Source organism: Nothobranchius furzeri, chromosome 12, assembly GCF_043380555.1.
Source record: "Nothobranchius furzeri strain GRZ-AD chromosome 12, NfurGRZ-RIMD1, whole genome shotgun sequence".
In the NCBI taxonomy this organism is placed as follows: domain Eukaryota; kingdom Metazoa; phylum Chordata; class Actinopteri; order Cyprinodontiformes; family Nothobranchiidae; genus Nothobranchius; species Nothobranchius furzeri.
In genome coordinates this window covers 59757078-59781412 of record NC_091752.1, presented here as the reverse complement: position 1 = coordinate 59781412, position 24335 = coordinate 59757078, and the positions used below count along the sequence as shown (strand labels likewise).

Genomic DNA, 24335 nt, shown 5'->3' with positions numbered 1-24335 from the left:
TATATGATAACATGACTGTAATAATAAGTAAAGGTTAGCAGCTGTAGCTTCAGTGTGCTCATAGGAAACGTGACAAAAGAACACAAAACACATTTCTCCTTATGGCCTATATAGTTGTCATCATCAACGTAACATGATTTACAGAATACATGTGACCAACTAACATTTCATGTTCTACCACCGGATGTTTGGATCAAAATGTGAACCAATCAGATCTTAGATCAGGTGAGAGCCAGGCGTTTCCCATCATCCTCTATGTTTTGCAGCTGAGGGAGAGCAACTGCAGCGCCTTGCTCCAAAATCTGCGGCCGCCTTGATCTCACGAGGTTATCGTTGCCTACGTATGCATGACGTCAGAGCAAGTCGGCGTCAATTTGGACACAAATCTAACCGGCATGCACTGCTCGCCGATCACCGCTGGTCTAATCTGCGCAGAACTGGCTCATCTCGAACACAGCCAATGGCTCGAGTACAGCAAAGCGGAGTTGGTGATGTACTGCGTTGTATGCCGGAAGTATGCGACGACAAAATTGTGTTTTGTTGAGGGAACAAACAAATTCAAACTTGAATACGTTATTATGTTTGTGAATGTGTACAAAATAAAGGTTTATTACATTTAAAACGGTTCAGTTGTTATTTTGACTCGTTTTGGCAGCTGACCAGCGGGGCCGGTAGATTCTTGGCGGGGCCGGTAAATATTCAGAGTTACCGGCCCGGCTGGCCGGTTGGTTTTGAAGTTAATGTCCACCCCTGGATATATATATATATATATATATATATATATATATATATATATATCTCAGACGTCAAGCTAAACAGACAGGGTTAAAAAAATATGATCGACCTTTTTCCCCATCACTTTCATTTTTTAAATAGTAATTAATAAGCATTCGATACCATTACAATTTCCTTTGATTTAATTTTAAATAAATATTTAGAGAGCCCAGGTAGCACATGAACAATGCAATTTAACGGTTTTCTTTAAGTAGGAACGTTTAACCTGTGCGGCCAGAGCGCTCTCCTTCCTTCTGCTCTGCGTAAACCTGAACTGGTCACCTACTGGTGCGTACTCAAATGTCTATAGGGGAAAAGGAAAAAGCTTTAGCCATGAGGTTCACTTTTGCCTCAGACAGACTTATTGCTGTTTTATGGTGTGGCTGAATCTGCGATCCGCTGCCACGCGGACTGGAAAAATGAATGCTGCAGTAACATGAGTTGTCAGGTTCGGAGTCACTGGCTGGAGCGGACCCGACTTTAATACGTCATCCCAAAATAGAAGCTAATATCTTAATTTGACCTTGAATTAAAAATGTTGTTATAAAACCTCTTAAAAGTTTTTATCACAGAGAAGGCATAGCTCATTTCTGCCTTCAGACTGACGGCGCGCCGGAGTTTGCGCGGCGTGCGCGCTTATTGAATCTGTGTGTGTGTGTGTGTGTGTGTGTGTGCACGCGCGCGGCACAGCTCCATGAGCCGCTCAAGTCACCACGTCTCGTTATTGGTGCTATTTAAACCAACGTAAAATTACATCTGCCCAGCCCAGATGTGCTCACTTGTGCACCCGTGAGCCGTGGTGCCGCTGGAACGCGTCTGACCTCTGACAGACGCACTGTGAACTTCAGATCTTCAGCGCGCTGTTAATAGCCTGAATGGGAATCATTTCTTGATTTATTTTGTTACATCCACAATGTTCTGAGTGTGAGGTTTACAATGTCAGAACACCTGCATGAGAAAGGTGTTAATTACAATCTGCCAGAATGACTCACCACCTTCAGATTCCTCCAACACCGTTAAAACGATCAAATACGGAACATATCGGCGTTCGCAGGCCAGAGTGCTGAAGCTCGGCGCATTGTTATTATGAAGCTAGGGCACATGTGGAGGACACACACGCAAAAATATACTTGTTTTCAATTACATTTATTGGGCCCACTTACTTTTTCTTTGGCCCACCCACAAATGAGTTTCTACGCTAATGGTGACATATGACAGACTTCTCTGAGCTCCGCAGCCATTACACTTTTCACCTCGCGCACCCCCTAGCGGCAGCTCGCTCACCCCCGGGGGTGCACGCACCACACTTTGGGAATCCCTGTACTGTATTCTCACAAGTTTGCTCAATCTGAGAGCCTCAGGGTAAATGTGCTGCTCTAAGCTTTGCATTTGGCATCCTGGTTTTTAATTATTTGGTGATGTTCAACGCCAACGGAGTTCTGTTTTTCCATCCTGCTTGTGCGGAGACGAGCCAAACCCCTCCCTTCCTTGTGTAATGAGGAAACATCTATGGATGGCCAGAGTGGCCAAATTACCTCAAACATATTGTAAGGGTTTGAATAGTTAACTATAGGGTTAACGTTTTATTTTGAAGCTGAGCTCAACGAGTGAGAAATGTTGTTCCGGTTTGTTCCACTGTGGTTTGCTATGCTAGTAAATACTCTGTTACAAGCGATTCTGTTGAAAAAGTGGAGTTTGTGAGGCGCGGGTTACGGCGACAGTAGCCCAAAAATAATACTCATAAAAGAGCAACCAGAGACTCTGAGTCATTACAGTATAATCGCAGATATGAGCCAATACTGTTAGATTCCAGCCATGTTTGCCCTAATAACTAATAACTCCACGGTGCATGACCCATGTGATCTTCAGTAGATGCAATTACGTCATCATAAATTTAGCTTAACATGATAGATTTTTTTCCCTCTGGACAAGAAATATATAATATGGGCCACCTCTAAATGTAATTTAAATAATTTTACATTAATTACCAGTGATAGATCTAAGACTGAGTTAAGAGAGCTCATTCTGCGTTTTACACAGACCGTATAACACAGATTGTTTAAAATAGAGATGTCTTCCCTTATATTATTAATTAACTTATTATTCGAACGTATTCCCATCATGAACTTCAGGGTTTCCCCCAGAAAATGAGTTAAGCCTGGTGGATACGGCCGTCAGAGGGGAAAGGGGGTGGTGGGGGTGGGGGTCGCTCGCTCCGTCCTGCTGCTCTCTGTCCCGCAGCGCTCCTCCGTTAGAGCGGGGGTGCAGGGGTTGCACACGTTCCACTGCTGTTTGTCACCAGTATCAGCTGATGGAGGGCTCTAGTTTCGGTGCGCCATTCGTGTCAGCGGACATGGTAGGGTCGGGGAGGGGGGCGGGGCATTACGCTTAGCCTGGCGGGTGCAAGTTTGGTGCAGTTGTGATTTTGTTAGAAGAAGTTAAAGTTTGAATTCTTTACAGGCAGCACTGTCCAGTGGTATTATTCAATTCCGGGCCTGGGGGGCCGGTATCCAGCACGTTTTAGTGGTTTCTCTGCTCCCACACACTTGATTCAGTGGTTGAGTCACCTGTGCAGCAGCTCTTCAGGCTCTGCAGAAGGCTGGGAATCACCTGCTGATGGAAATCAGGTGTGTTGAAGCAGAGTTGAAACTAAAACGTGCTGGATTCCGGCCCTCCAGGCTCGGATTTGAATACCCCTGAAATAGACCATTTGCTGCAGTAATTTACTGATTAAATTAATAAATAACCTAATAGGTCCATTAAATGATGTAAATCTGGACAGATGGATGTTTGAAGTTTAAAAATAACACATTACTGAGTTTTTCTTCTGCAGAGCTCAGGAGATGTGCTGAGATTGTAACAAGTATATATGTAGTAAAAAAAAACAACCTAATTCTATTATAAACATTTGACCTGCTGAATAAGCCAAACACAGAAAGGTCAACGTCTACTCTCCAGTGTTATCATGTTCAACCACAGACGTCTATTTGAGTGTGAATCCTGATTAGGGTGACTGTGGGGTGGAGCTTCTTGTGTCTTCTGCATGAGATATGAGACTGAAGGTTGCAAAACTGCTGCTTTGGTTCAAGCATTGGGAAATAGTTTAAAGTCAGCAGGGAATATAGTTTGATCATTTGTTGAACTAGGCTTTTCAGTCCATCTCCCATTTCCTTTTAATAAAGTTTTCCGGTGAGCCACGAAGCAAGATGGCAGCACGAAGTAGCGATCTGATACTTAAGTTCTGCCTTTGTTTCCAGTGTTTGAGAAATGTTTTCTTGGCAATGCTTAAAACCGAGAGAAGTAGGTGAGAGTTCTTTGCTTCAAGATGAATGTTTGTGATGTCACCAAGCAGGCAGAGTGAGCGGGAGATGGGGATGGTACAGTCCTGGCGTTGTGAAAGGTCCTCACATAATCCCTGCCAAAATGTATTAGTTGGGCATTCCCAAACCGCATGGAACAATCTTTGCTCTATGTAGTGTGTGCTTTGCAGGACTTTGTAGTAAATTAGCTGTAGATGACAGTTTTGAGCCCTTTTAAATATGTTTTTACTAGGGATGCACCGATAGGAAATTTTTGGGCCGATACTTGTTATTAATATCACAGTTATGGCTGATAACAATATTTGCCAATACCGATATCCTGATATTAATGCTTCTAAAAGCAGCAGATTTTAGAATGAAAATGATTGAAGCTGAATTTACGTTACGTACACACACCACACTCATTTATGATTCTGAGATGATTACCATCACGGTCACATGACTAAAAAAATACACACCACGCCTCTCACCCTGTGAACCAGGCAAACAAATGGAGACAAGATGGAAAAATTATTGCTTGTTACAGGGTATCTGCGGGTCCTTAAAAAGTCTTAAATTTGCTTTTCCAAATTTAAGGCCTTAAAAATCCTTAAAAATGACAAATAATCCTTAAATACAGTTTCCAAAGGTCTTAAATGTCCAAAGACCCAATAAACAAGATTCTGTTATTTCTATAAAATTTTCATAAATTTCTAGTTGGTGTTCAGCATTTTTGTGTATGATATTGGCGTAAGCAGAACTGTACACATTCAGTTGGTTGTGAAAGGGGGCTATTTTTAGATGAGCACGTTAGCTGGTTAAGCTAGTGGGAGCTTGCGCCATGGGGAAGTGAAAGTTTAATGGTAACTGGATGGCTTATCCCACGTTGGCGACGTGGTTAGCACCGGTTCCAGGCAATAGCTGGAAATTATAGCTTAAATTTAATTTTAAAAAATTGCTTAAATTTGGTCAAAGTGGCCTTGAAAAGGTCATAAAAAGTCTTAAATTTGGCTCCCTTAAACCTGCAGATACCCTGTTGTTAATATCAGCCCAGTTTTATATATCAGACCGATATGTTACAAAATGAGTAACGTCTGCCGATACAGATATTGATGCTGATATATTGTGCATCCCTAGTTTTTACAGATGTCCTTCCACCCTAGGCCAAAGTTAATAGAAAAAGCTCTCATTTAGAAACAGGCAGAGAGAGGGATTCATTACTTTGGAAATTGTCATATACATTTTAGATACTAAATTTGGGGGTTGTAGTTTTAGGAAGTTTGTGATTATTAATGGAGGCTCTAAGTCAAGATACCCAATATTAAATATGTTAATTGAATAATAGATTTAAGTTGAACATATTCAAAATGTTAAATTTTCTGTTAATTCCATCTACAAAAGCTTGAAATGGTGTAAACTTAGCACCTTGGATTATTGTAAATTAAATATTCCTCTTCCCTTCCAAGTTGTTAAGTTTCAGATGGGTGTACGTCTGCAAGGGAACAGTGTGGACCCCCCTTTTGTTTATTTATTTATTTTTGCTAAACCTCCCTGAACCATCTACAGGTGGTTCAGAGTCCTCCAAACACACCCACATCACCCCGCTTCTCCGCCAGCTTCACTGGCTGGTCTATAGGGCCTTACATGAACAAGCACCATTATACATTGGTGATCTCAGTCCCTACACCCCTAGCAGGTCCCCGAGGTCCAGTGACCAAAACCTACTGGTTGTGCAGCACCAGGCTAAAGACCAAAGGTGACAGATCGTCTGCTGCTGTGGCCCCCAGACTCTGGAAAGTTCTCCAGAGTCTTTTCTCGCTGGGCGAAATGGGGGAAAAAAATGGCATCACAATTTTGTTTTGCTAAATCACGATTTTATCACAATAATTTGTATTTCTAAAATTCTAACATTTCGGAAGTTATTTTTCTGTAAAATACATAAATTTAAGAAGAAGAAGAAAATATCATTTCTATAGCGCCTCTCAAGATAAAAATCACGAGGCGCTTCACAAAAACAAAATATGTAAAAAATATAAAAAAGCATTTAGAAAATGTTTAAAAATATATTTAAAATGAGCAAAAATAGACAACTGTGATTTAAAAAATGTTAAGAAAGAGAGAGAGTTAATACAAAAGAGGGAAATTGGGGATACTGAGGAAGGTGGAATAGGTGGGGAGAGCAGAATAAAGAGGGGGTGAAGAAGGTCATACAAAAGCCAGCTTGAACAAGTGTGTCTTCAGCTGCTTTTTGAAGGAGACCACTGAGTCCACTAATCTCAGGCTCAGGGGTAGAGAGTTCCAGAGTCTGGGGGCCACAGCAGCAGATGATCTGTCACCTTTTGTCTTTAGCCTGGTGCTGCACAACCAGTAGGCTTTGGTCACTGGACCTCAGGGACCTGCTGGGGGTGTAGGGACTAAGAAGATCACCAATGTAAGATGGTGCTTGTCCATGTAAGGACCTATAGACCAGAACCAGGATCTTGAAATGAACCCTGAAGTTGACTGGCAGCCAGTGAAGCAGGAGGAGAAGCGGGGTGATGTGGGTGTGTTTGGAAAATATTTTAAAATATTTTTTATATTAAAAGTGTACATCTTAACAGAAAATAGGATCAAAGTTTCTGAATCTTTAAAAGAATCTTAAAAGTCCAATATCTATCTCCCTCTATATATCCCTCTGTCTCTATCTCTCTAATCACAGTTGAGAGCTAGAGATACATTTATTTATTATATATTTCTGATTTATATAAAATAATTTAAATTCTAACTACATGAGGCTCATATCCCATCATCCACACTATTAATAGTTATTATTTCTTTTCCAGGGAAAAAAAAATCTATCATGTTAAGCTAAACTCATGATGCATCCTCATCTCACGCGTCCTCTATTCAGGATTACACTCCAGCTATTTATGCCTCACTGCTCTACGTAGCGGTTTCCTGACTCTGCGGGGAAGGGGTTCGGCATAAACAACGCTCCGGTCGGGAGCCACGCTAAAAAGGCTCACTAAAACACACACGAACTCCCCCAGATAGTGAATGCCACAAAGCCAAATGCAGATTAGAGCAGAACATTGACCCAGAGGTTCCCTGATTTAGCAGAAGTGTGAGAATACATGTAATGACAGGAGAGACGGAACATGTAAAGCGCTTTGGAGTCCTTACTCTGAGAGGCGCTATACAAGTGCGGGCCATTTATCATTTATCATGGTGGTAGGCTCCTAAAACCAAAAATAATGACTCACAAATGTATCCAGCTAAAATAGTCTTTTGGCTCTTGTTCACAGTCAGGAAAGTTGACATGTTCTGAAGAAGGCTTGCTCTCTTTTGAGAGCAGATGTTCCCAGCTGCAGAGAAGATCCGTTCTGATGGTGTGGAAGTGGCAGGGATGCACAGAAAAGCTTTAGCCATCTTAGTGTGGCTAAAGCTTTTCTGTGTGGGGGAACGACCCTCATTTTCACTCCACCATGTTCCAGTCTTCCTTCAGGAAAGGGCAGGACACACCTAGGTACGCCTCTGTTGCACGGCTGGTCCACAGCAGTCCGGGCCAGGGAGCAGTTGACAGCTCTGAGGGTCTGCTTTACCTTAAAGATAAAATTTATAAAAGTTAGTTTATTTACCAAATGAATAATTCTGTTATATCAAATAAAGCAGGCTAAGATTCACCACAGAGAAAAACTATAATATGTTTTAACCAATGTTGGCAAACTCTTTATTTTATCATTAAATGCATTAAATTATAATTATTTTATTTGTGTCCAAAGACACACACACACACACACACACACACACACACACACACACACACACACACCCCTTCTCAAAGGTTGTTTCACATTTCTTTTTGCCATGTTGGAGGGAAGTTTTTTGACCCACGACATGATATGTCGCAGCAGGGAAGCACCTAAAACATGTAGGACAGCAGGGCGCTGAGGACCAGGGTTAACACTAGAACTCCCAAGGCAGTCATTTTGACTGTTTCCATATTTTGATATGTAATAACTTTAGTTAGATGGATCTCGTTGTCCTGGCTTCCTGGCTTTTCCTATTTTTATATGTCCTTTATTTTTGCGTTATAATTTCCATAAAATAATGTATCAAAAAATAAATTAGCTATTTTTGTCTTTGTCTCCCACAAGCCGTCAATTTGATGGCTCTATTGTTTACATGGTAAAGTTTTCCTGCGGATAACGGACAGCGTTGCCATTGCTAAACAACTAACTTTCCATCTTGTGCGCTCCCACTTCATTCATACTGCGTGTGAAATGGAGGCTGAAACAACTTTTAGAAGAACATTCTCAGTGAAACAAGCATGAGAAATGAGTTTGCTTCAGGCGGGGAGGGGAAAGCTGATGAAAACTGGTCAGTTGGAAGCGGCAGAGACTCTGATAGTAGTGCGGAAGACAATCTGGGACCCCTCGCCCCCACCCACGGAAAAGATCTGTGTCGGTCACACTGTGAACAGTAGAGATACTTCTTTTCAAGGTTTGGATTAAAATTATGTTTTCTTACTATTTTAATAGGTTCACACATTCATAAAGAGTTAATTAATAACACACTTGAACCGTTTTGCTCCACAACGTCATTGTCAGCCTGCATTTAATGGCCAATATGACAGCCATCAAAGTGATGGTTCCTGTGAGTTCTAGTGTTAACAAGCAATACATGAAGTAAAACCAGAGTAGGGCTGCAGCTGCTATTGAGAGAGGGCCTGAAGCCTCCTTCACACCAAATGAAGATTGGATATGGTTCAGTTTCACATGGACAGTGTTGGGAGTAACGCGGTACAAAAGTAATTAATTACTGTAATGCATTGCTTTTTGCTGTAATGTGGTAATGTAAGGCATTACAGGAAAAGAAAATGGTAATATTTACTCGGTACAATTGTCAGTAACGCGGTAATTACAATGCATTTTTAAACCCAGAATCAAGATGCAGGTTTCTTAAAAATTAAAATTGCGGAAAGCTCAAAATAAAGATCCGGTATCTACATATATGACGTCATTTATGCACTCCGCTTTGCAGGCATTCTAAGCAGAGAAGACGCAGTGGTAACGGCTCAAATACTCCAGCTGCGTCCTGCGCGCGGTCGCTGTTATATTCACAAAATCGCTCCACCAAAACAAAATAATTCACTTGCGATCGTTCATATCAGCCCATATTCTCTGTACTTTCTGTACTTTTCTGACGTGCTTTGCCTCAGCTGAGATCATAATCGGTGCCCTCGCCCGTACAGTTCCATTCATCCAAACATTCAAATCGCATTTTACAACTCTCTTATTCAGGCATGCATGCTCTACTTGATCCTTCATTTTGTATTTTTTTTTCATTTAGTGTCCTATCTGCTTTTACAGTTTTCACCTGCTCTCTTTTGGTATTTTATGTGTTGCTCTGTTGTTGATGTATGTCGTTCTCATCTCTAATTGATTGGTTTGTGTTGATTTTAAACTGTGGTACTTGTGTGCCAATGCGCCAAAAGATGTCTGAAAGTGTCCTCAGTGCATCTAGAGGCTAACCACTTTTTCACTAGGGAAGCATGTTTGATTCTGTCATCAAGAGACTGTTGTTTTACTGTGGTTCTTTCCCTTTTTCAGCTTGTCTTTTTCGATTGAACCTGCTGTCACTGGTTTATTTTCTCTATCTGCTGTTGCTACCGTGGTTCCTGTGTCCCAACAAATACACCATTAAAGGTAAGACCATCTGCCTCTGAACGTCAAGTCTAGAATAATGTCTATATGTTGACTTTTTTCAGAGGTGTGGACTCGCATCAATAATTTTATGACTTTTGTAATGAATTAGAGATTACGTGTTATTTAATGAGCCATAAGGCATGGGATTCCATAGGAAATATGAAATCCACCTTACGGATCTGTGAGTTATTTAAACCAGAAGATTTGACCTTTTTATTGCAGGGATTAGATAACTGCTTCGTATTCACTCAGAGACAACAGAAGAGAGTCAAGTTCAAAAGTTAAGAATTTTATTACTAACAAATTAAACTAGACTGACTTTAAAACTAAATTTATGGTGTAACTAAAATGGATGAGACTGTGAATGGATGACGTGTGATGTAATCAAAACCCGCAAATCCGAAGAAGTGATTAGTTCTGACGGGAACTGACGGTGTTGTTTTCGGATTAAGCTTTGGTTAGCAGGTCCATAAACGCACTAGACACCATTATGTCGGTCTACCTACCCTTCAGGACAGGGGCGCAGATAGGATTTTCAAACTGGGGGGGACAAAGTTCCAATGTACCCTCCCCTAAACACACGCACGCACACACGCACACACAAACTATTGCAAGCCCCTTAACTAGAGCTCAGTCAGTTTGTGTAATTTCATCCAATGGTTTACGTAAAAACTAACACTTTTATATACGTGTTTGAAGCCATTATGCAGTGGAACGCTGGCAACAAAGCTCTGCCTGATCAACATTATAAATGATAAATGATCCGCACTTGTATAGCGCCTCTCCGAGTAAGGACTCCAAAGCGCTTTACACTACAGTGTATCATTCCTCCATTCACACACACTGATGGGGATGAGCTACGATGTAGCCACAGCTGCCCTGGGGCGCACTGACAAAGGCGCCCCACTATTTAATTCAGTCATTTGTTATTCTCCCAATCAATTACTAACCAAAACCTCATGCTTTATGCAAAACAAATGATTTTCAGCATACCAATATTTACAGAAAACATAAAAACCCTAAAAAACTGCACATAAAATATATTTAAAAAACGAAATTCACTTATCACTTAGAGCAGTGGTTCCCAAACTTTTCAGCCTGACCAACAGATGTTCCTTCATATTTTTAAATTATTTATAAATTTTCATTATATTTGGAAAGTTTTAATGTATATATATATAAATATATAAAACGTTTTTTAAATTTTATATTTTACTTTTTTAATGATTATGTGGCACACTTGACTTCCATATATAACGCATCGGTATCTGCCTCTTTTTTACGGCTTTTTTTTTTTACATTGTCGCTACGTCTGTCACGTTAGCCATGTTTTACCATCATTTCTACATCCACCACGTCCCAGAGAAGGTTAAACAAATATCAAACCCAACGTTTGGAGCTTGTAAACTCCACACACTCTCGTGCAGCACCAGCTGTCTGATGCTGCAGCAGCGTCAATCGTCCCGGCTGGATGAGTGAATTTCTTCATCAGAGTCAATATTCTGCTTCATAATCAGAGTCAGTCATCACCAGACAAAGTGATCAGTCAACAAAGACCAGACCTGCCAGCAGTTATACGTTTTATCTAATATTTACGCTCTTCATGCTGCACCCATCTCCTCCTCTCCCCTTCTGGGAGCCTCTCGGCGGGAGGCGTTTTTCAAGCTATAAAAACTCACAAACTTTGCTCAGCCTGAAGGTTACACATCTCCACTATCTTCTGGTGTAAAGTAGAAACTTCATGAGGATCATATTTATGAGACTTGTTAAAGTCAGCAGAGAGAGAGAGAGAGAGAGAGAGAGAGAGAGAGAGAGAGAGAGAGAGAGAGAGAGAGAGAGAGAGAGAGAGAGAGAGAGAGAGAGAGAGAGAGAGAGAGAGAGAGAGAGAGAGAGAGAGAGAGAGAGAGAGAGAGAGAGAGAGAGAGAGAGAGAGAGAGAGAGAGAGAGAGAGAGAGAGAGAGAGAGAGAGAGAGAGAGAGAGAGAGAGAGAGAGAGAGAGAGAGAGAGAGAGAGAGAGAGAGAGAGAGAGAGAGAGAGAGAGAGAGAGAGAGAGAGAGAGAGAGAGAGAGAGAGAGAGAGAGAGAGAGAGAGAGAGAGAGAGAGAGAGAGAGAGAGAGAGAGAGGTGTGCACATATAGCATGTGCGCCATTACGCTTTTGGCCTGAGGGGGTATTTACTTACTGGAGCAGATTAAGACGATGATGTGTAACTTAGATCGTGAAACCCATCATCACCCAGTTACCCATCCTATTTAGTGAAGTGGACCCAAACTTCAGAATGCTTCCTCTCTGCCATGCTGCATTGTTTAAAGCTCACCCACAGTGACTGACGATATCATGCTCTTGCGTTGGTGCACGGCATGGGTACCGAAAAGAGGCACCGTTTCATATGATGTGAATCAGTGCCTTAAAAAGTACAGAATTCGGTTCCCATCCCTATCTGCATGTGGGGCAGATGGTGAAGACTTTTGGAGGCTGATTTTAAAGTGCGAAATACTCTTATCTCCCTCAATGTGACCAAACCTCCTCCTTTTATTGCAATCCCACAAGCCGGGTCATAGCAAGTGGCGGCTCATCCCGGATCATCAGGACTCTTTGGAGGAGGTTGGATCTGGTGTTTTGATTGAGTATTGTGTTTTTACAGCCTGGCCTTTGTCAATTTAGAGGTTTGTGGATGTGGCTTGTGGTGATCTCACTTAGCTTTTCATTAATTAGCTTTGAGCTCTAGTTGCTGCTGGACAGTTCATGTTTGTAGAATGTTAGCAGTTTGGTTTTTGTGTGTTTGTGTATGTTGCTGGCTGGGTGAAAGCAGTTTCTTGATGTGGAATAAAACTCCCACTAGATGTGATCAGGTTGTTGTGGGGACTGGCTGTGTATGCTGCAAGAACTTTGTTACTTCAGTAACTTGTTGTGGATGAGTAACCGTTCGGTGTGGTTCCACTTGGTGTAGCCCTTTGTCTTGACAGCAGTTCACTTTGTGTTGAATCATCAGTTGTTACTCGGTCTTTTTACTGTAGCAACTTCGGTGTGATGGTTCTTTTGTCTGTGGCTGTTGTATTTTTCTAGGGTACACGTTGCTGTTGTGTTGATCGTGGTAGTTTGTGTCTTTAATTTATTTTGTGGTGGGTTCGGTAGTCTAGTTTTTGCGGCTTTATTTCTGTTAAGTCTAGGTTTCTCTCTCCTTCTCTCCCTTTTATAAGAGGACAGGAGCTGAAGAATTTCAGCAGTCCTTGTGAGTTTCTTGGAGGAACTCTTTAGAGGGGGGAGGACATTACAGCTCCTGCAATGAGAGAAACCATGCACTCATCTGACAAACAAATTTTGCTGTGCCAGTTCGACCAGCTGATTGGCTGCTTCGGATGTCCATGCCCACGCCCATTTGTCACCATTGGCCTGGCTTTGTGTAGCCTGTAATTGATCATGAGTGGCTGCACCTGTGGGTGCAGCATAAAAGGTTGTTTGGTGCAACTCCAAAGAGAGGAGACTGATCAGAGAAATCTCCTTGATAGCTCCTGCCTGTGTGGCAGTTGGCGAGGCCTTTTGGACGCTGATTTTAAAGTGCAGAATACTCTTGTCTTCCTCAATTTGTCCAAACCTCCTCCTTATGTTGCAATCCCACAAGCCGGGTTGTAACAATATTACAGAGCCACAAACCTCTCATGCCAGTGGTGTTCTGTTGCTAAATACGTGAATCAGGCCTAGTCCACACGTAGCCGTTTAAAAAAAAAAAAAAACGAATATCGGCCCCTCCAAAAACTTGCATCCACACCACCTCGTTTATAAAAAAAAAAACTCTGTCCACACGTACCTGGATAAATACGTTGTTAAGGACATGCCAGACCTGTAGGCGGCAGTACTTCCCCCGTTCTTAACCTCGTCTTTCGTCTGTGGTCTTCCGCAAGCAGCAGTAATTCCGCTCGCAAAAACAAACAAGCAAAAAGCGCTTGGACAATTGATAAAGCGAGCGCAGCTCTGAGGGCATCCATGCTGTTGGCTAGTGTAAACACAGGTCGCACACGTGATGTCAGCATTTTTTTGTCGCGGAAAGTGACGTTGCGGACCTTAAAACTCCGGTTTTGTCTGTCCACACGCAGACACCCAAAACGGAGAAAACGCAGATCTTCACTTTGGCCGGAGTTTTTAAAAAGATCCGTTTTCTTGTGAAAAAACTCCGTTTTCGTGTGGATGACAGGCCAAAACGTAGAAAAATATCTACGTTTTGGCAGATCCCCAGCTACGTGTGGACAGGGCCTCAGAATGCGTATTGAAAGGAGGACCCAGGGAAATGGGAAAGTCCAGCGGTTCAGCAAGACAGACAGCAAGATGGCCCAATGGTTGCTTTCAGTCCGAAGCATGACATTGGCAGAGGTTTTTAGACAAACGCGAGAGAACCACTTTAGCAAATGTTTTTTTCTTTTGTTATCCACATGATATTTATAGCTATTCTATGTTAGGACATTGTTAAGAGACATGAAAAAATGTTTTAGGCTTATTTGTTTTTCCAGTTTGCCTTGGTAAATTTAGTAAATTTTTGGTAAATGGTAAATGGCCTGTAATTGATATAGCGCCATCTAGAGTCCTGGAACCCCTCAAGGTGCTTTACAACACAATCAGTCATTCACCCATTCACACACACATTCACACACTGATGGTGATGAGCTACAATGTAGTCACAGCTGCCCTGGGGCGCACTGACAGAGGCGAGGCTGTCGAGCACTGGCGCCACCGGTCCCTCCGACCACCACCAGCAGGCAATGTGGGTTAAGTGTCTTGCCCAAGGACACAACGACAGCGACAGACTGAGTGGGGCTCGAACCTGCAACCATCCAATTACGGGGGGCGAGCACTTAACTCCTGTGCCACCGTCGCCCCTTTGTAGCTTTAACATTATCGGAGTAGTTTGACATTATCGGATATCGGTATAAAAGCCAATATCATGCATTCCTAGTATTTTAGAATGTATAATATTCTCTAAAAGTTTTCTTGTCGTTTTGATCTTTCAGGTCACACAGGTCGTTTTATCAAAGCGGTGGTCTGCACCAGTCTCCTGTTCCTACTTGCACATATTTGTTTCCAGATTGTACTGTACACCTATCCACCCCTCAACCTTGCTATAGGTGATAACTGTTCACAATGGGACACCATAACCAGGCATATAGGACTGTCCAGGTATGTATCTTGTGTTTAAGTCATGTTTAATCTGCTACTAACTACTGCTACTAACTTCATGCACATGTGTGTTAGGCTTCCTCTGGATGATCCTTGGAACGTTCTTCGTCTTCTATGTCCGGATGTAGGTGTGTTTCTGGTATCCCTGGTAACAACTATCCTATGCAGCAAATTGGTCAGAAGCAGGGAAATGATTGCTGCTGCCAATATCACATCAGTAAGTGTCTGTCTGATTGTATATTTGGATTGCAAAATGAGTGTGAAGAAGAAGAAGAAAATATAATTTCTATAGCGCCTCTCAAGATTAAAATCATGAGGCGCTTCACAAAAACAAAAAACGTAAAAATATAAAAAATAATTCAGAAAATGGTTAAAAATATATTTAAAATGAGCAAAAATAGACAATTGTGATTTAAAAAATGTTAAGTAAGAGAGAGAGTGAATAGGAAAGAGGGAAATCAGTGGATCCTGAGGAAGGTGGAATAGGTGGGGAGAGCAGAATAAAGAGAGAGTGGTTGGAGAAGGTCAAACAAAAGCCACTTTGAATAAGTGAGTCTTCAGCTGCTTTTTAAAGGAGACCACTGAGTCCACCAATCTCAGGCTCAGGGGGAGAGAGTTCCAGAGTCTGGGGGCCACAGCAGCAAATGATCTGTCACCTTTGGTCTTTAGCCTGGTGCTGCACAACCAGTAGGCTTTGATCACTGGACCTCAGGGACCTGCTGGGGGTGTAGGGACTAATAAGATCACCAATGTAAGATGGTGCTTGTCCATGTAAGGCCCTATTGACCAGAACCAGGGTCTTGAAATCTTGAAAAGTGTGAGTAGGAGATAGAAAAATGTTTATTGGAAAAACTAGCATAATTCATGTTAATTGTGCTGCATTCATACCAGGCCACTTCAAGAGTTAGCCACTGAGTTTTTCCATGCAGGTGAACATGAAAATAGTGTCCTCCAGTGATCTCTTGCATTAGCTTCTGACAGAAAATACAGTGAAACGCTAGGATTTGAAAAGCCTGACAGATACGTTAGGCGGGCTCCTGGTCTCAACTATACTGGCTCAAGATGGGGAAGGCTGTTGTTGTAGCGTCCAGAGTCAGCAGAGAGTGTCTCAGCTAGCAGAAGCTAAACATTAGCATTCGCAACTCAACCACATGGCAGAAGCACCTCCAGGCTTGTGTTATTTGTGTGTTACATCCATGTCGCATGTGGAGTTAGTGGTAGAGTTGCATTGTTGTTAGGCAATTAGAGGTGGGATCAGCACCAGTGCTCCATACCCGTGCATCACTCACAGTGTGTACAGGTCCTTCTAAAAAAATTAGCATATTTTGATAAAGTTCATTATTGTCTGTAATGTACTGATAAACATTAGACTTTCATATATATTAGATTCATTCCACACAACTGAAGTAGTTCAAGCCTTTTATTGTTTCTAATATTGATGATTTTGGCATACAGCTCATGAAAACCCAAAATTCCTATCTCAAAAAATTTGCATATTTCATCCGAGCAATAAAAGAAAAGTGTTTTTAATACAAAAAAAGTCAACCTTCAAATATTTATGTTCAGTTATGCACTGACTACTTGGTCGGGAATCCTTTTGCAGAAATGACTGCTTCAATGCGGCGTGGCATGGAGGCAATCAGCCTGTGGCACTGCTGAGGTGTTATGGAGGCCCAGGATGCTTCAATAACAGACTTAAGCTCATCCAGAGTGTTGGGTCTTGAGTCTCTCAACTTTCTCTTCACAATATCCCACAGATTCTCTATGGGGTTCAGGTCAGGAGAGTCGGCAGCCCAATTGAGCACAGTAATACCATGGTCAGTTAACCATTTACCAGTGGTTTTGGCACTGTGAGCAGGTGCCACGTTGTGCTGAAAAATGAAATCTTCATCTCCACAAAGCTTTTCAGCAGATGGAAGCATGAAGTGCTCCAAAATCTCCTGATAGCTAGCTGCATTGACCCTGCCCTTGATAAAGCACAGTGGACCAGCACCAGCAGCTGAAATGGCAACCCAGACCATCGCTGACTGTGGGTACTTGACACTGGACTTCAGGCATTTTGGCATTTCCCTCTGCCCAGTCTTCCTCCAGACTCTGGCACCTTGATTTCCGAATGACATGCAAAATTTGCTTTCATCTGAAAAAAGTACTTTGGACCACTGAGCAACAGTCCAGTGCTGCTTGTCTGTAGCCCAGGTCAGGCGCTTTGCCGCTGTTTCAAAAGTGGCTTGACCTGGGGAATGCGGCACCTGTAGCCCATTTCTTGCACACGCCTGTACACGGTGGCTCTGGATGTTTCTACTCCAGACTCAGTCCACTGCTTCTGCAGGTCCCCAAAGATCTGGAATCGGTCCTTTTCCACAATCTTCCTCAGGGTCCGGTCACCTGTTCTCGTTGCGCAGCGTTTTCTGCCACACTTTTTCCTTCCCACAGACTTCCCACTGAGGTGCCTTGATACAGCACTCTGGGAACAGCCTATTCGTTCAGAAATTTCTTTCTGTGTCTTACCCTCTTGCTTGAGGGTGTCAGTGATGGCCTTCTGGACAGCAGTCAGGTCGGCAGTCTTACCCCTGATTGCAGTTTTGAGTAATGAACCAGGCTGGGAGTTTTTAAAAGCCTCAGGAATCTTTTGCAGGTGGTTAGAGTTAATTAGTTGATTCAGATGATTAGGTTAATAGTTCGTTTAGAGAACCTTTTCATGATGTGCTAATTTTTTGAGATAGGAATTTTGGGTTTTCATGAGCTGTATGCCAATATCATCAATATTAGTAACAATAAAAGGCTTGAACTACTTCAGTTGTGTGTAATAAATCTAATATATATGAAAGTCTAATGTTTATCAGTACATTACAGAAAATAATGAACTTCATCACAATATGCAAATTTTTTTAGAAGGACCTGTATGCTCGCTCTGGCTGTGAGGCGGCTGGAAGTGCGGTGCGCTTCACCTGCCACTGATGCAGCCGCGTCACGAACCGATTTCAACGGAGCTTCAGCTCCGAATGTTTTTGGTTCATCGCTCATCAGCCACTCTCTCTCACAGAAAGGTTGTCAGGCTGTGAAAATTTAACCTCGCAGTTATTGTCACCAAAATTATCACAGTAACTTTTTTTTAACGTGTTATATTTTCAGACAACTAAATAAACCCTCTACGTTAGGAAAATATCTTCCTCAGTTTGTGTCTAAATTTGACCTAAAATGTGTTATTTTGTAATTATGTTGTTTATTCGTTTAGCCCCCCCCCCACCCCCCCACCCCCCACCCCACACACACACACACAGTAAGGGCTGTCCTTGAACAGGCGCGGTGAAAGCGTGGTAATTATGTACGATAATCACATTTGAACATGCTACCTTCTTGCGGCAAGGCAACAGTGCTACCAGCTTTACCTCCAGAGTCCAATGCTGTTGGATTTGTATGAAAAATCAAATAAAATGGTTGCCCTGAAAGACCAACATTTGAAAAGTACATAAAATTACTGATTAAAAAAACATTTTTCACTCATCAGCTAGAAGATAATGACTCAAGTCAAACAGCAGAAGATCGGGAGGATGAAGCGACATCAGGTGATGAAGAGGAGGAGCAGGGTGTATCACATGATGACCCTGATGAGGTTTCCCCAGCAACCAGAGCCAAGCAGCTAGCCGAACACCTGAAAGCCACTGCACGGAAAGTTCTGTGCGACTTGGGGAGGATCCTGACTGTGGTCCTCTTGGGATTAGCTGGTAAGAACAGATCAACTCCAACTTTCCTGCTTTAAACAAATGATCCTTAGATATTTCCTCAGAATTAGAACTTGATTCATTCAGCTTCACATCCAGGGATGTTGATTGTTTTCTGTATAAAAATGTGGAACCAAGTTTACACGGTAAAGTCCTAAAATCAGTAACTGACGTCAAGTGGGTCCATGCGGATTTATTATGCACATCCTACTGTTGGTTATGTCACAACAGAGAATTTGAATTATTCTGACAAAAACTGTTGGTTGTCGTGGCTGAATTCCACTTGTAAAGCTGCTTTTACTTTCTGTTTTTACATTCTGAAGTTATGGCTGTAAAAAAGGAATCAACAATAAAACAGCTTTGTGCCTATCCCCTCTGGTACCAACCTTCCTGGGGCTGGAGGCTAGGAGGGGGATCTGGCCGTCTGGTTGGGGTCTGGGGTGGTAGGTTGCTGTGCTCAGCGTTGGGCGGGGGAGCCTGCTAATCAGCACCCCAGCAGAAAGGGTCAAACTCTGGTTGCCGGTGATGGTTGTACCCAATGTGCAGCAGTACCGGGACCAGAGTGAATAGGGTGTGTATGGGGAGCATGAGTGGGTGTCCGGCGTGCATTTTTGTAAGTCTTGGGTTGTATGTGCATGTGTGAGCATGAGGGAGGGAGTGTGGGACTGTGTTTGTGTATGACTGTATATGTCAGGTGGGGCCTTTGAGTCCTCCCCTCTCCTGGAACTTCTCTTGATGATATAGATCTTTGTCCCCCCTCCCCCTGCCACACCTGGTGTGAGGGGTTGTGCCATGGTCTGCCTGAGTGTTCGTGGCAACCGGGTCTGGGGGTTTAAGATTTTGACATCTGCCTGATAGATCCCGGTGGCTGCCTGGTGGGGTCTGGGTCCCTGGGCTCTGCTGGGTCCCCGGCAGGGGTGGTCGCCCCTGAGTCCCAGATTGCTGGGTCCCGGGCTCGGCCGGCTAGGGGGTGGGAGGCTGCGGGCGGGCCTGTGGGCTTGCCGCTGATATCTCCCGGGACTCTGCCGGCTGCTGGTTGTGGCCCCCCGGGGCGATCCTCTGTGTCTCTCGAGGGGGCGGGGGCCTTCCTGGTTGCAGTCTCCTTGGGGTTCCTGCGTTCTGGGGCAGCGCCTGGATCTCTGGGACTTGGAGCTCCCCCCGTCTCCTACGCATCTTGGGGGGGCGGATCTGTGGTCCCTCACACTCTCTGTTGGACGTTCCTATAGAGAAACCTTAAATAAACAAGCGCGTGTACACACACAGGTGCTCACGTGGTGCTCTCAAAAGTATGGGCTTGGGCACGTTAAACACAGGTCTTAAGACTATGGTGGGCACTTAATGCACTGTGATTTATTATCGTGATTCTTCAGTTAAGCAATGTTGATTATATATTTTTTCATCAAGTTGACGCAGTGATAGCTAGATCTTGTTGTCTTGTTGTTGTGTCCCTTTTTTTTGTCCTTTTGCTTTTTTTTTTGTCTTTTTCTGCAGGTCTAGAAGCAGACTCTTGTTCATTGTTTATTTTTGTGCTCCCCCCCCCCCACCTTTTCTTTTCCTTTCTCTTTCACCTCTGTCTCCGTGTCTGGTCGGAATTACAATGCATTCAACAACAATAACAATAAAGTTTTAAGTATCAGGCGTGACATTAAAAGCAAACGCTTTGATGCTCCACCTGAGAGTAAATCTGTAAGGCTTGTCACCAGCATTCAGACATCAATTCCGCTTGCTTCACAGCCAGACAGGACACGGTAAAAAAAAAAAAAAAAAGGAACAGCGACAAAGTCGCTGAGTTGGCACTACCTCACTCTCTGCTGCTAAAGCTACTGATAGCAAATGCTACGGGCTATGCCTGAGCGTGAACACGCATGAAGCAGCTTGCTTTACAGAAAAACAGGCAATCACAGTAAAAATGCCAGGGCTCATTCTACAGGACCAGGGCATTGCAGGAGAATGTATGAAGAAGAAATTTATTATTTCTATACATGTTTTGACTGTCAAACTTCCATAATGCCCCTTTAACACAACACTAGATGGAAACAAATCTGGTGACACTAGGGCTGAACGGTCTATCGTATCAAATTGCGATGTCACAAAAGGAGATTTTCTAATCGCAAAGGCTGGCATTTGACTGGCAGCGGGTAGTTAACACAATGATAATTTACATGGAAAAACCCATAGGGATGCTAATGTTATTTCAGTTCAATTCAATTCAAAGATACTTTATTAATCCCAGAGGGAAATTAGAGTTTCAGTACACACAATTCTGAGATCAGACATACATAGGCAATTGTGGTTTACATTCTTACAAATTACGAATTAGGAACGTAAAAACTGCCATTAATCAAATAAGTACAGACAGATGTTTTAGTAAAGCTAGAAGAAAACCGTAAGGGACTTTAACTCCACTGAGTTTTGGCTAGCAGCTATAGATATAACCGAACTACGGAAGCTCTGCATGGCCAAGACATCAAAAACTCAAAAAATACAAAAGACTTCAGTAAACGGGACACACTTCTATCTTGCTAATACATTTTCACAGTTGATGACAACACCTGTGCTCCTTCACGGGATGTTCTCCTGGCTGCAAAGCATCGCACCGTCAAATACAAAATTTTGTCTTTACTTGTGTTTATGTAGACAGATAAACTTGTTGATATGATATGTAGATAAATATGTAGATACTTAAACTTGTTTATACTCAGTACAAGTTACATAGGTTTTTTTTTTTTACTTCAGTTGGTTGAAAAATATGAGAAAAGCCCCTTGAGAAATAATTGGGAATTAAATCGCAATTGCAATATTGGGGAAAGAAAATCTCAGATTTTTTTCTAGAATCGTTACGCTGTAATCCTCATGCATTATGACAGTACTAGGACCAATCAAAGCAACAAATGGCAATTGGTCATCGGGGCAGTCCAACATGCACCATCAAAGGAGGAAAAGAACGCACATCATTTTTCAAAATTAAAGGTGAACGACTGGAAAAGGGCAGCTTGCCAACTCTGGATCGGGAGAGAGGCCCTGCCTCAAGTGGAGGAGTTCAAGTATCTCGTGGTCTTGTTCATGAGTGAGGGAAGGAGGGAGCGAGAGATTGACAGGCGGATTGGGGCAATGTCTGCAGAGATGCGGACACAAAACCAGTCTGTTGTGGTGAAGAAGGAGCTGAGCCGGTAAGCAAGGCTTTCGATCTACCGCCCAGTCCTCACCTATGGTCACGAGCTTTGGGTAATGACCGAAAGAACAAGATTGTGGATACGAGCAGCCAAAATGAGTTCTCTACATGGGGAGGCTGGGCTCAGCCTGAGGGATAGGGTGACGAGCTCGGACATTCGGGAGAGACTCGGAGTAGAGCCGCTGCTCCTCCATATCAAGAGGAGTCAGCTGAGGTGGTTTGAGCATCTTGTTAGGATGCCTCCTCAGGGAGGTGTTTCAGGCATGTCCTTTCGGCAGGAGGCCCCCTGGTCGACCCAGGACACGTTGGAGAAAGTATATCTCAGAACTGGCCCAGGAACGTCTTTGGGTCCTGCCGAAGGAGCTGATGAAGGTGGCCGGGGAGAGGACGGTCTGGAACTCCTTAGTTGGGATGCTGCCCCCGCGACCCGGACCCAGATAGGCGGAAGAAGACGAGACGAGGTGAACTATGTACGAATTGGACAGTAAAATAATCACAAAACAGTCAAGTGTGTCTTTCACATTGAGGGAAGGTTACAATGACAAGATCTCCTTTTCAGCTGGCTGGGGGAATGCCAGGTTTTCTGTTTTCAAAAAAGGCCGGGTCGTGATGGCCTTTCCATTCCTCTCATTCGTCCCGGTCCCAGAGCCAATCATATTTGAGCCTGGTGGGTTGCCACATCTTAGACACCACCACAGTGTTGCATTTGTTATTCGCCTCCAGACTCCACCAGCAGCTAATCTCCAGCCATGAAGAGCCTTTTTCCTTCTGGTTAGTTGAAACAATGTTGTGGAGAGAACTGCAGCCAGCACACGGAGCAGTACAGAATGATTTTCTTGCAACCATAAGAAGCCTCCATCCATCCCAAAGACTGAGGAGCAACAAGAGGAATAAAACGAAGCTAAACGAGTTATTTTCAAAGATGGAGATGTTTGGACCAAATCAATTTCAGGAGGGATGCAGAGTTCTCCTAGACAGGTAAGATCTAGTATTTGTTGCTTGACCAAACAAAAACAGCAGCAGATGGCATTGTGTGACCCACAAAGCTAAAAGCTAACTTGCATCACCACTAACGGTGGTTAGTTAGTATTTTTTACTTTTCGTGAGTGTATGTGCTCACGTTTTGTGTTTATTTTGTTACAGAATGTCTGCTGACATGTGAGGAGTGTTCAAATACTCAGTATCTATAACCTCCGAGCGCCCTGGTATCAGCCCCACTGTTGGCGGCCTTCACGGCCCACAGCACCGGGACTGAGGCTTGGTCGAGCGCCTCGACGCCGCTCAGCACCCCAGAGAATGCTGCCCTGCTGTTATGAGTAAGGAGAGGTTTCTGGGTGGTGTTAAGATGGAAAGCGCTTCTAATTATGGTACCTGTGTACATTGTTGGTTTATTTTATTACATAAATAACAAACAGGATTTATTGTCTACCTATCTTCAAATTCTAGTTACTGCAAACGTAAATGCTGTCTTTATATCACGTTTATCTGTTATGAACGAGTTTAGTTTTTCTTTTTATCCAGCAGCAAAAACAAGCTAGCTCAAATGTCACCCATTTGCTTACCGCAAATCCTCTAATACAGGCCTGTATTCAATTAAAGGCCGGGTCTCCAATTTTGGCCGGTGTTGGAGTCGGCGGAGGTGAATAATGGCCGGTCTCTTATTGTGGCCGGGTGGAATGTGGTAACAAGCAAGTACGGGGGCGGTTGTGTCATTGTCTCACTTTTGATTTGCGAGTGATAGACCGCGAGGGTAACTTTAACCGTGCGGAGACGAAGAGGAGGCGAAAATTTGATATCAAATTCAAAGAGAACGTGCGCTGCAGAACACTGGGGAGCAATAGGGGTTGTATGAACTAGTCGACTTCACTATAGTGACTTTTTATGCCTGTCGTCGACCAGTCGCTGTCACGTGATAATTACCGGCGAGATGCAGCCCTCAGAAAAGACAGCAGCCTGCTGTCAGCAGGTGACAAGCTCCTGCGCTCAGGGGGGCAACGTGCTCTGCCAGAGCGTCGGTACTGATACGCGATCGTTCATGTCGGTTCATTTCCTTTAATGTTTGCTGTCTTATATTTGCGCCTGATGTGTTTCGCTGCTGTGGAGCGGGGCACATCACCTTGTCCTCCGACGCACTGATCACTGATGCGGCCGCCACGCAGGGAGCACTCCACTGTTTTTGCGGTCGGTAATCTGCCTCCTGAGCACAGCCACAGTAACAATCAGGTGTTGCCAAATTATTTAACGCGCTCGTTCATGTCGGTTCATTTCCTTTGATGTTTTCTGTCTTTTATTTGCGCCTGATGCGTTTTGATGTGGAGCGGGGCGCATCAACTTGTCATCCGGTGACGCACTGATCACTGATGCGGCCGGCGAGCAGCTAGCACTCCGCTGTTTTTGCGGTCGGTAGATCTTTTAGAACTGCAGTTCAAAGGTAACTCATGAGGTGAATATATATGAACCCAGGTAGCAGTTTCTCTTTAGGATTGAGAGGAGATGCAGGAAGATAATAAACA

At 43.3% G+C, this 24335-nt stretch overlaps 1 protein-coding gene across 3 annotated transcripts in view; it reads left to right on the top strand.

Annotated features, from left to right (window-relative positions):
• piezo1 (piezo type mechanosensitive ion channel component 1 (Er blood group)) overlaps positions 1-24335 on the top strand; it is a 155164-nt gene that overhangs the window by 10709 nt on the left and 120120 nt on the right. For all 3 annotated transcript variants that reach the window (XR_011515768.1, XM_070542767.1, XM_015945535.3), the window contains exons 2-5: positions 9665-9760; positions 14763-14928; positions 15004-15145; positions 18437-18653. Coding sequence is in view for 2 of the 3 variants with exons in the window: in XM_070542767.1 (XP_070398868.1) it covers positions 9665-9760; positions 14763-14928; positions 15004-15145; positions 18437-18653 (621 nt within the window). In the remaining variant the exon portion in view is untranslated. The remainder of the gene's footprint in view (positions 1-9664; positions 9761-14762; positions 14929-15003; positions 15146-18436; positions 18654-24335) is intronic.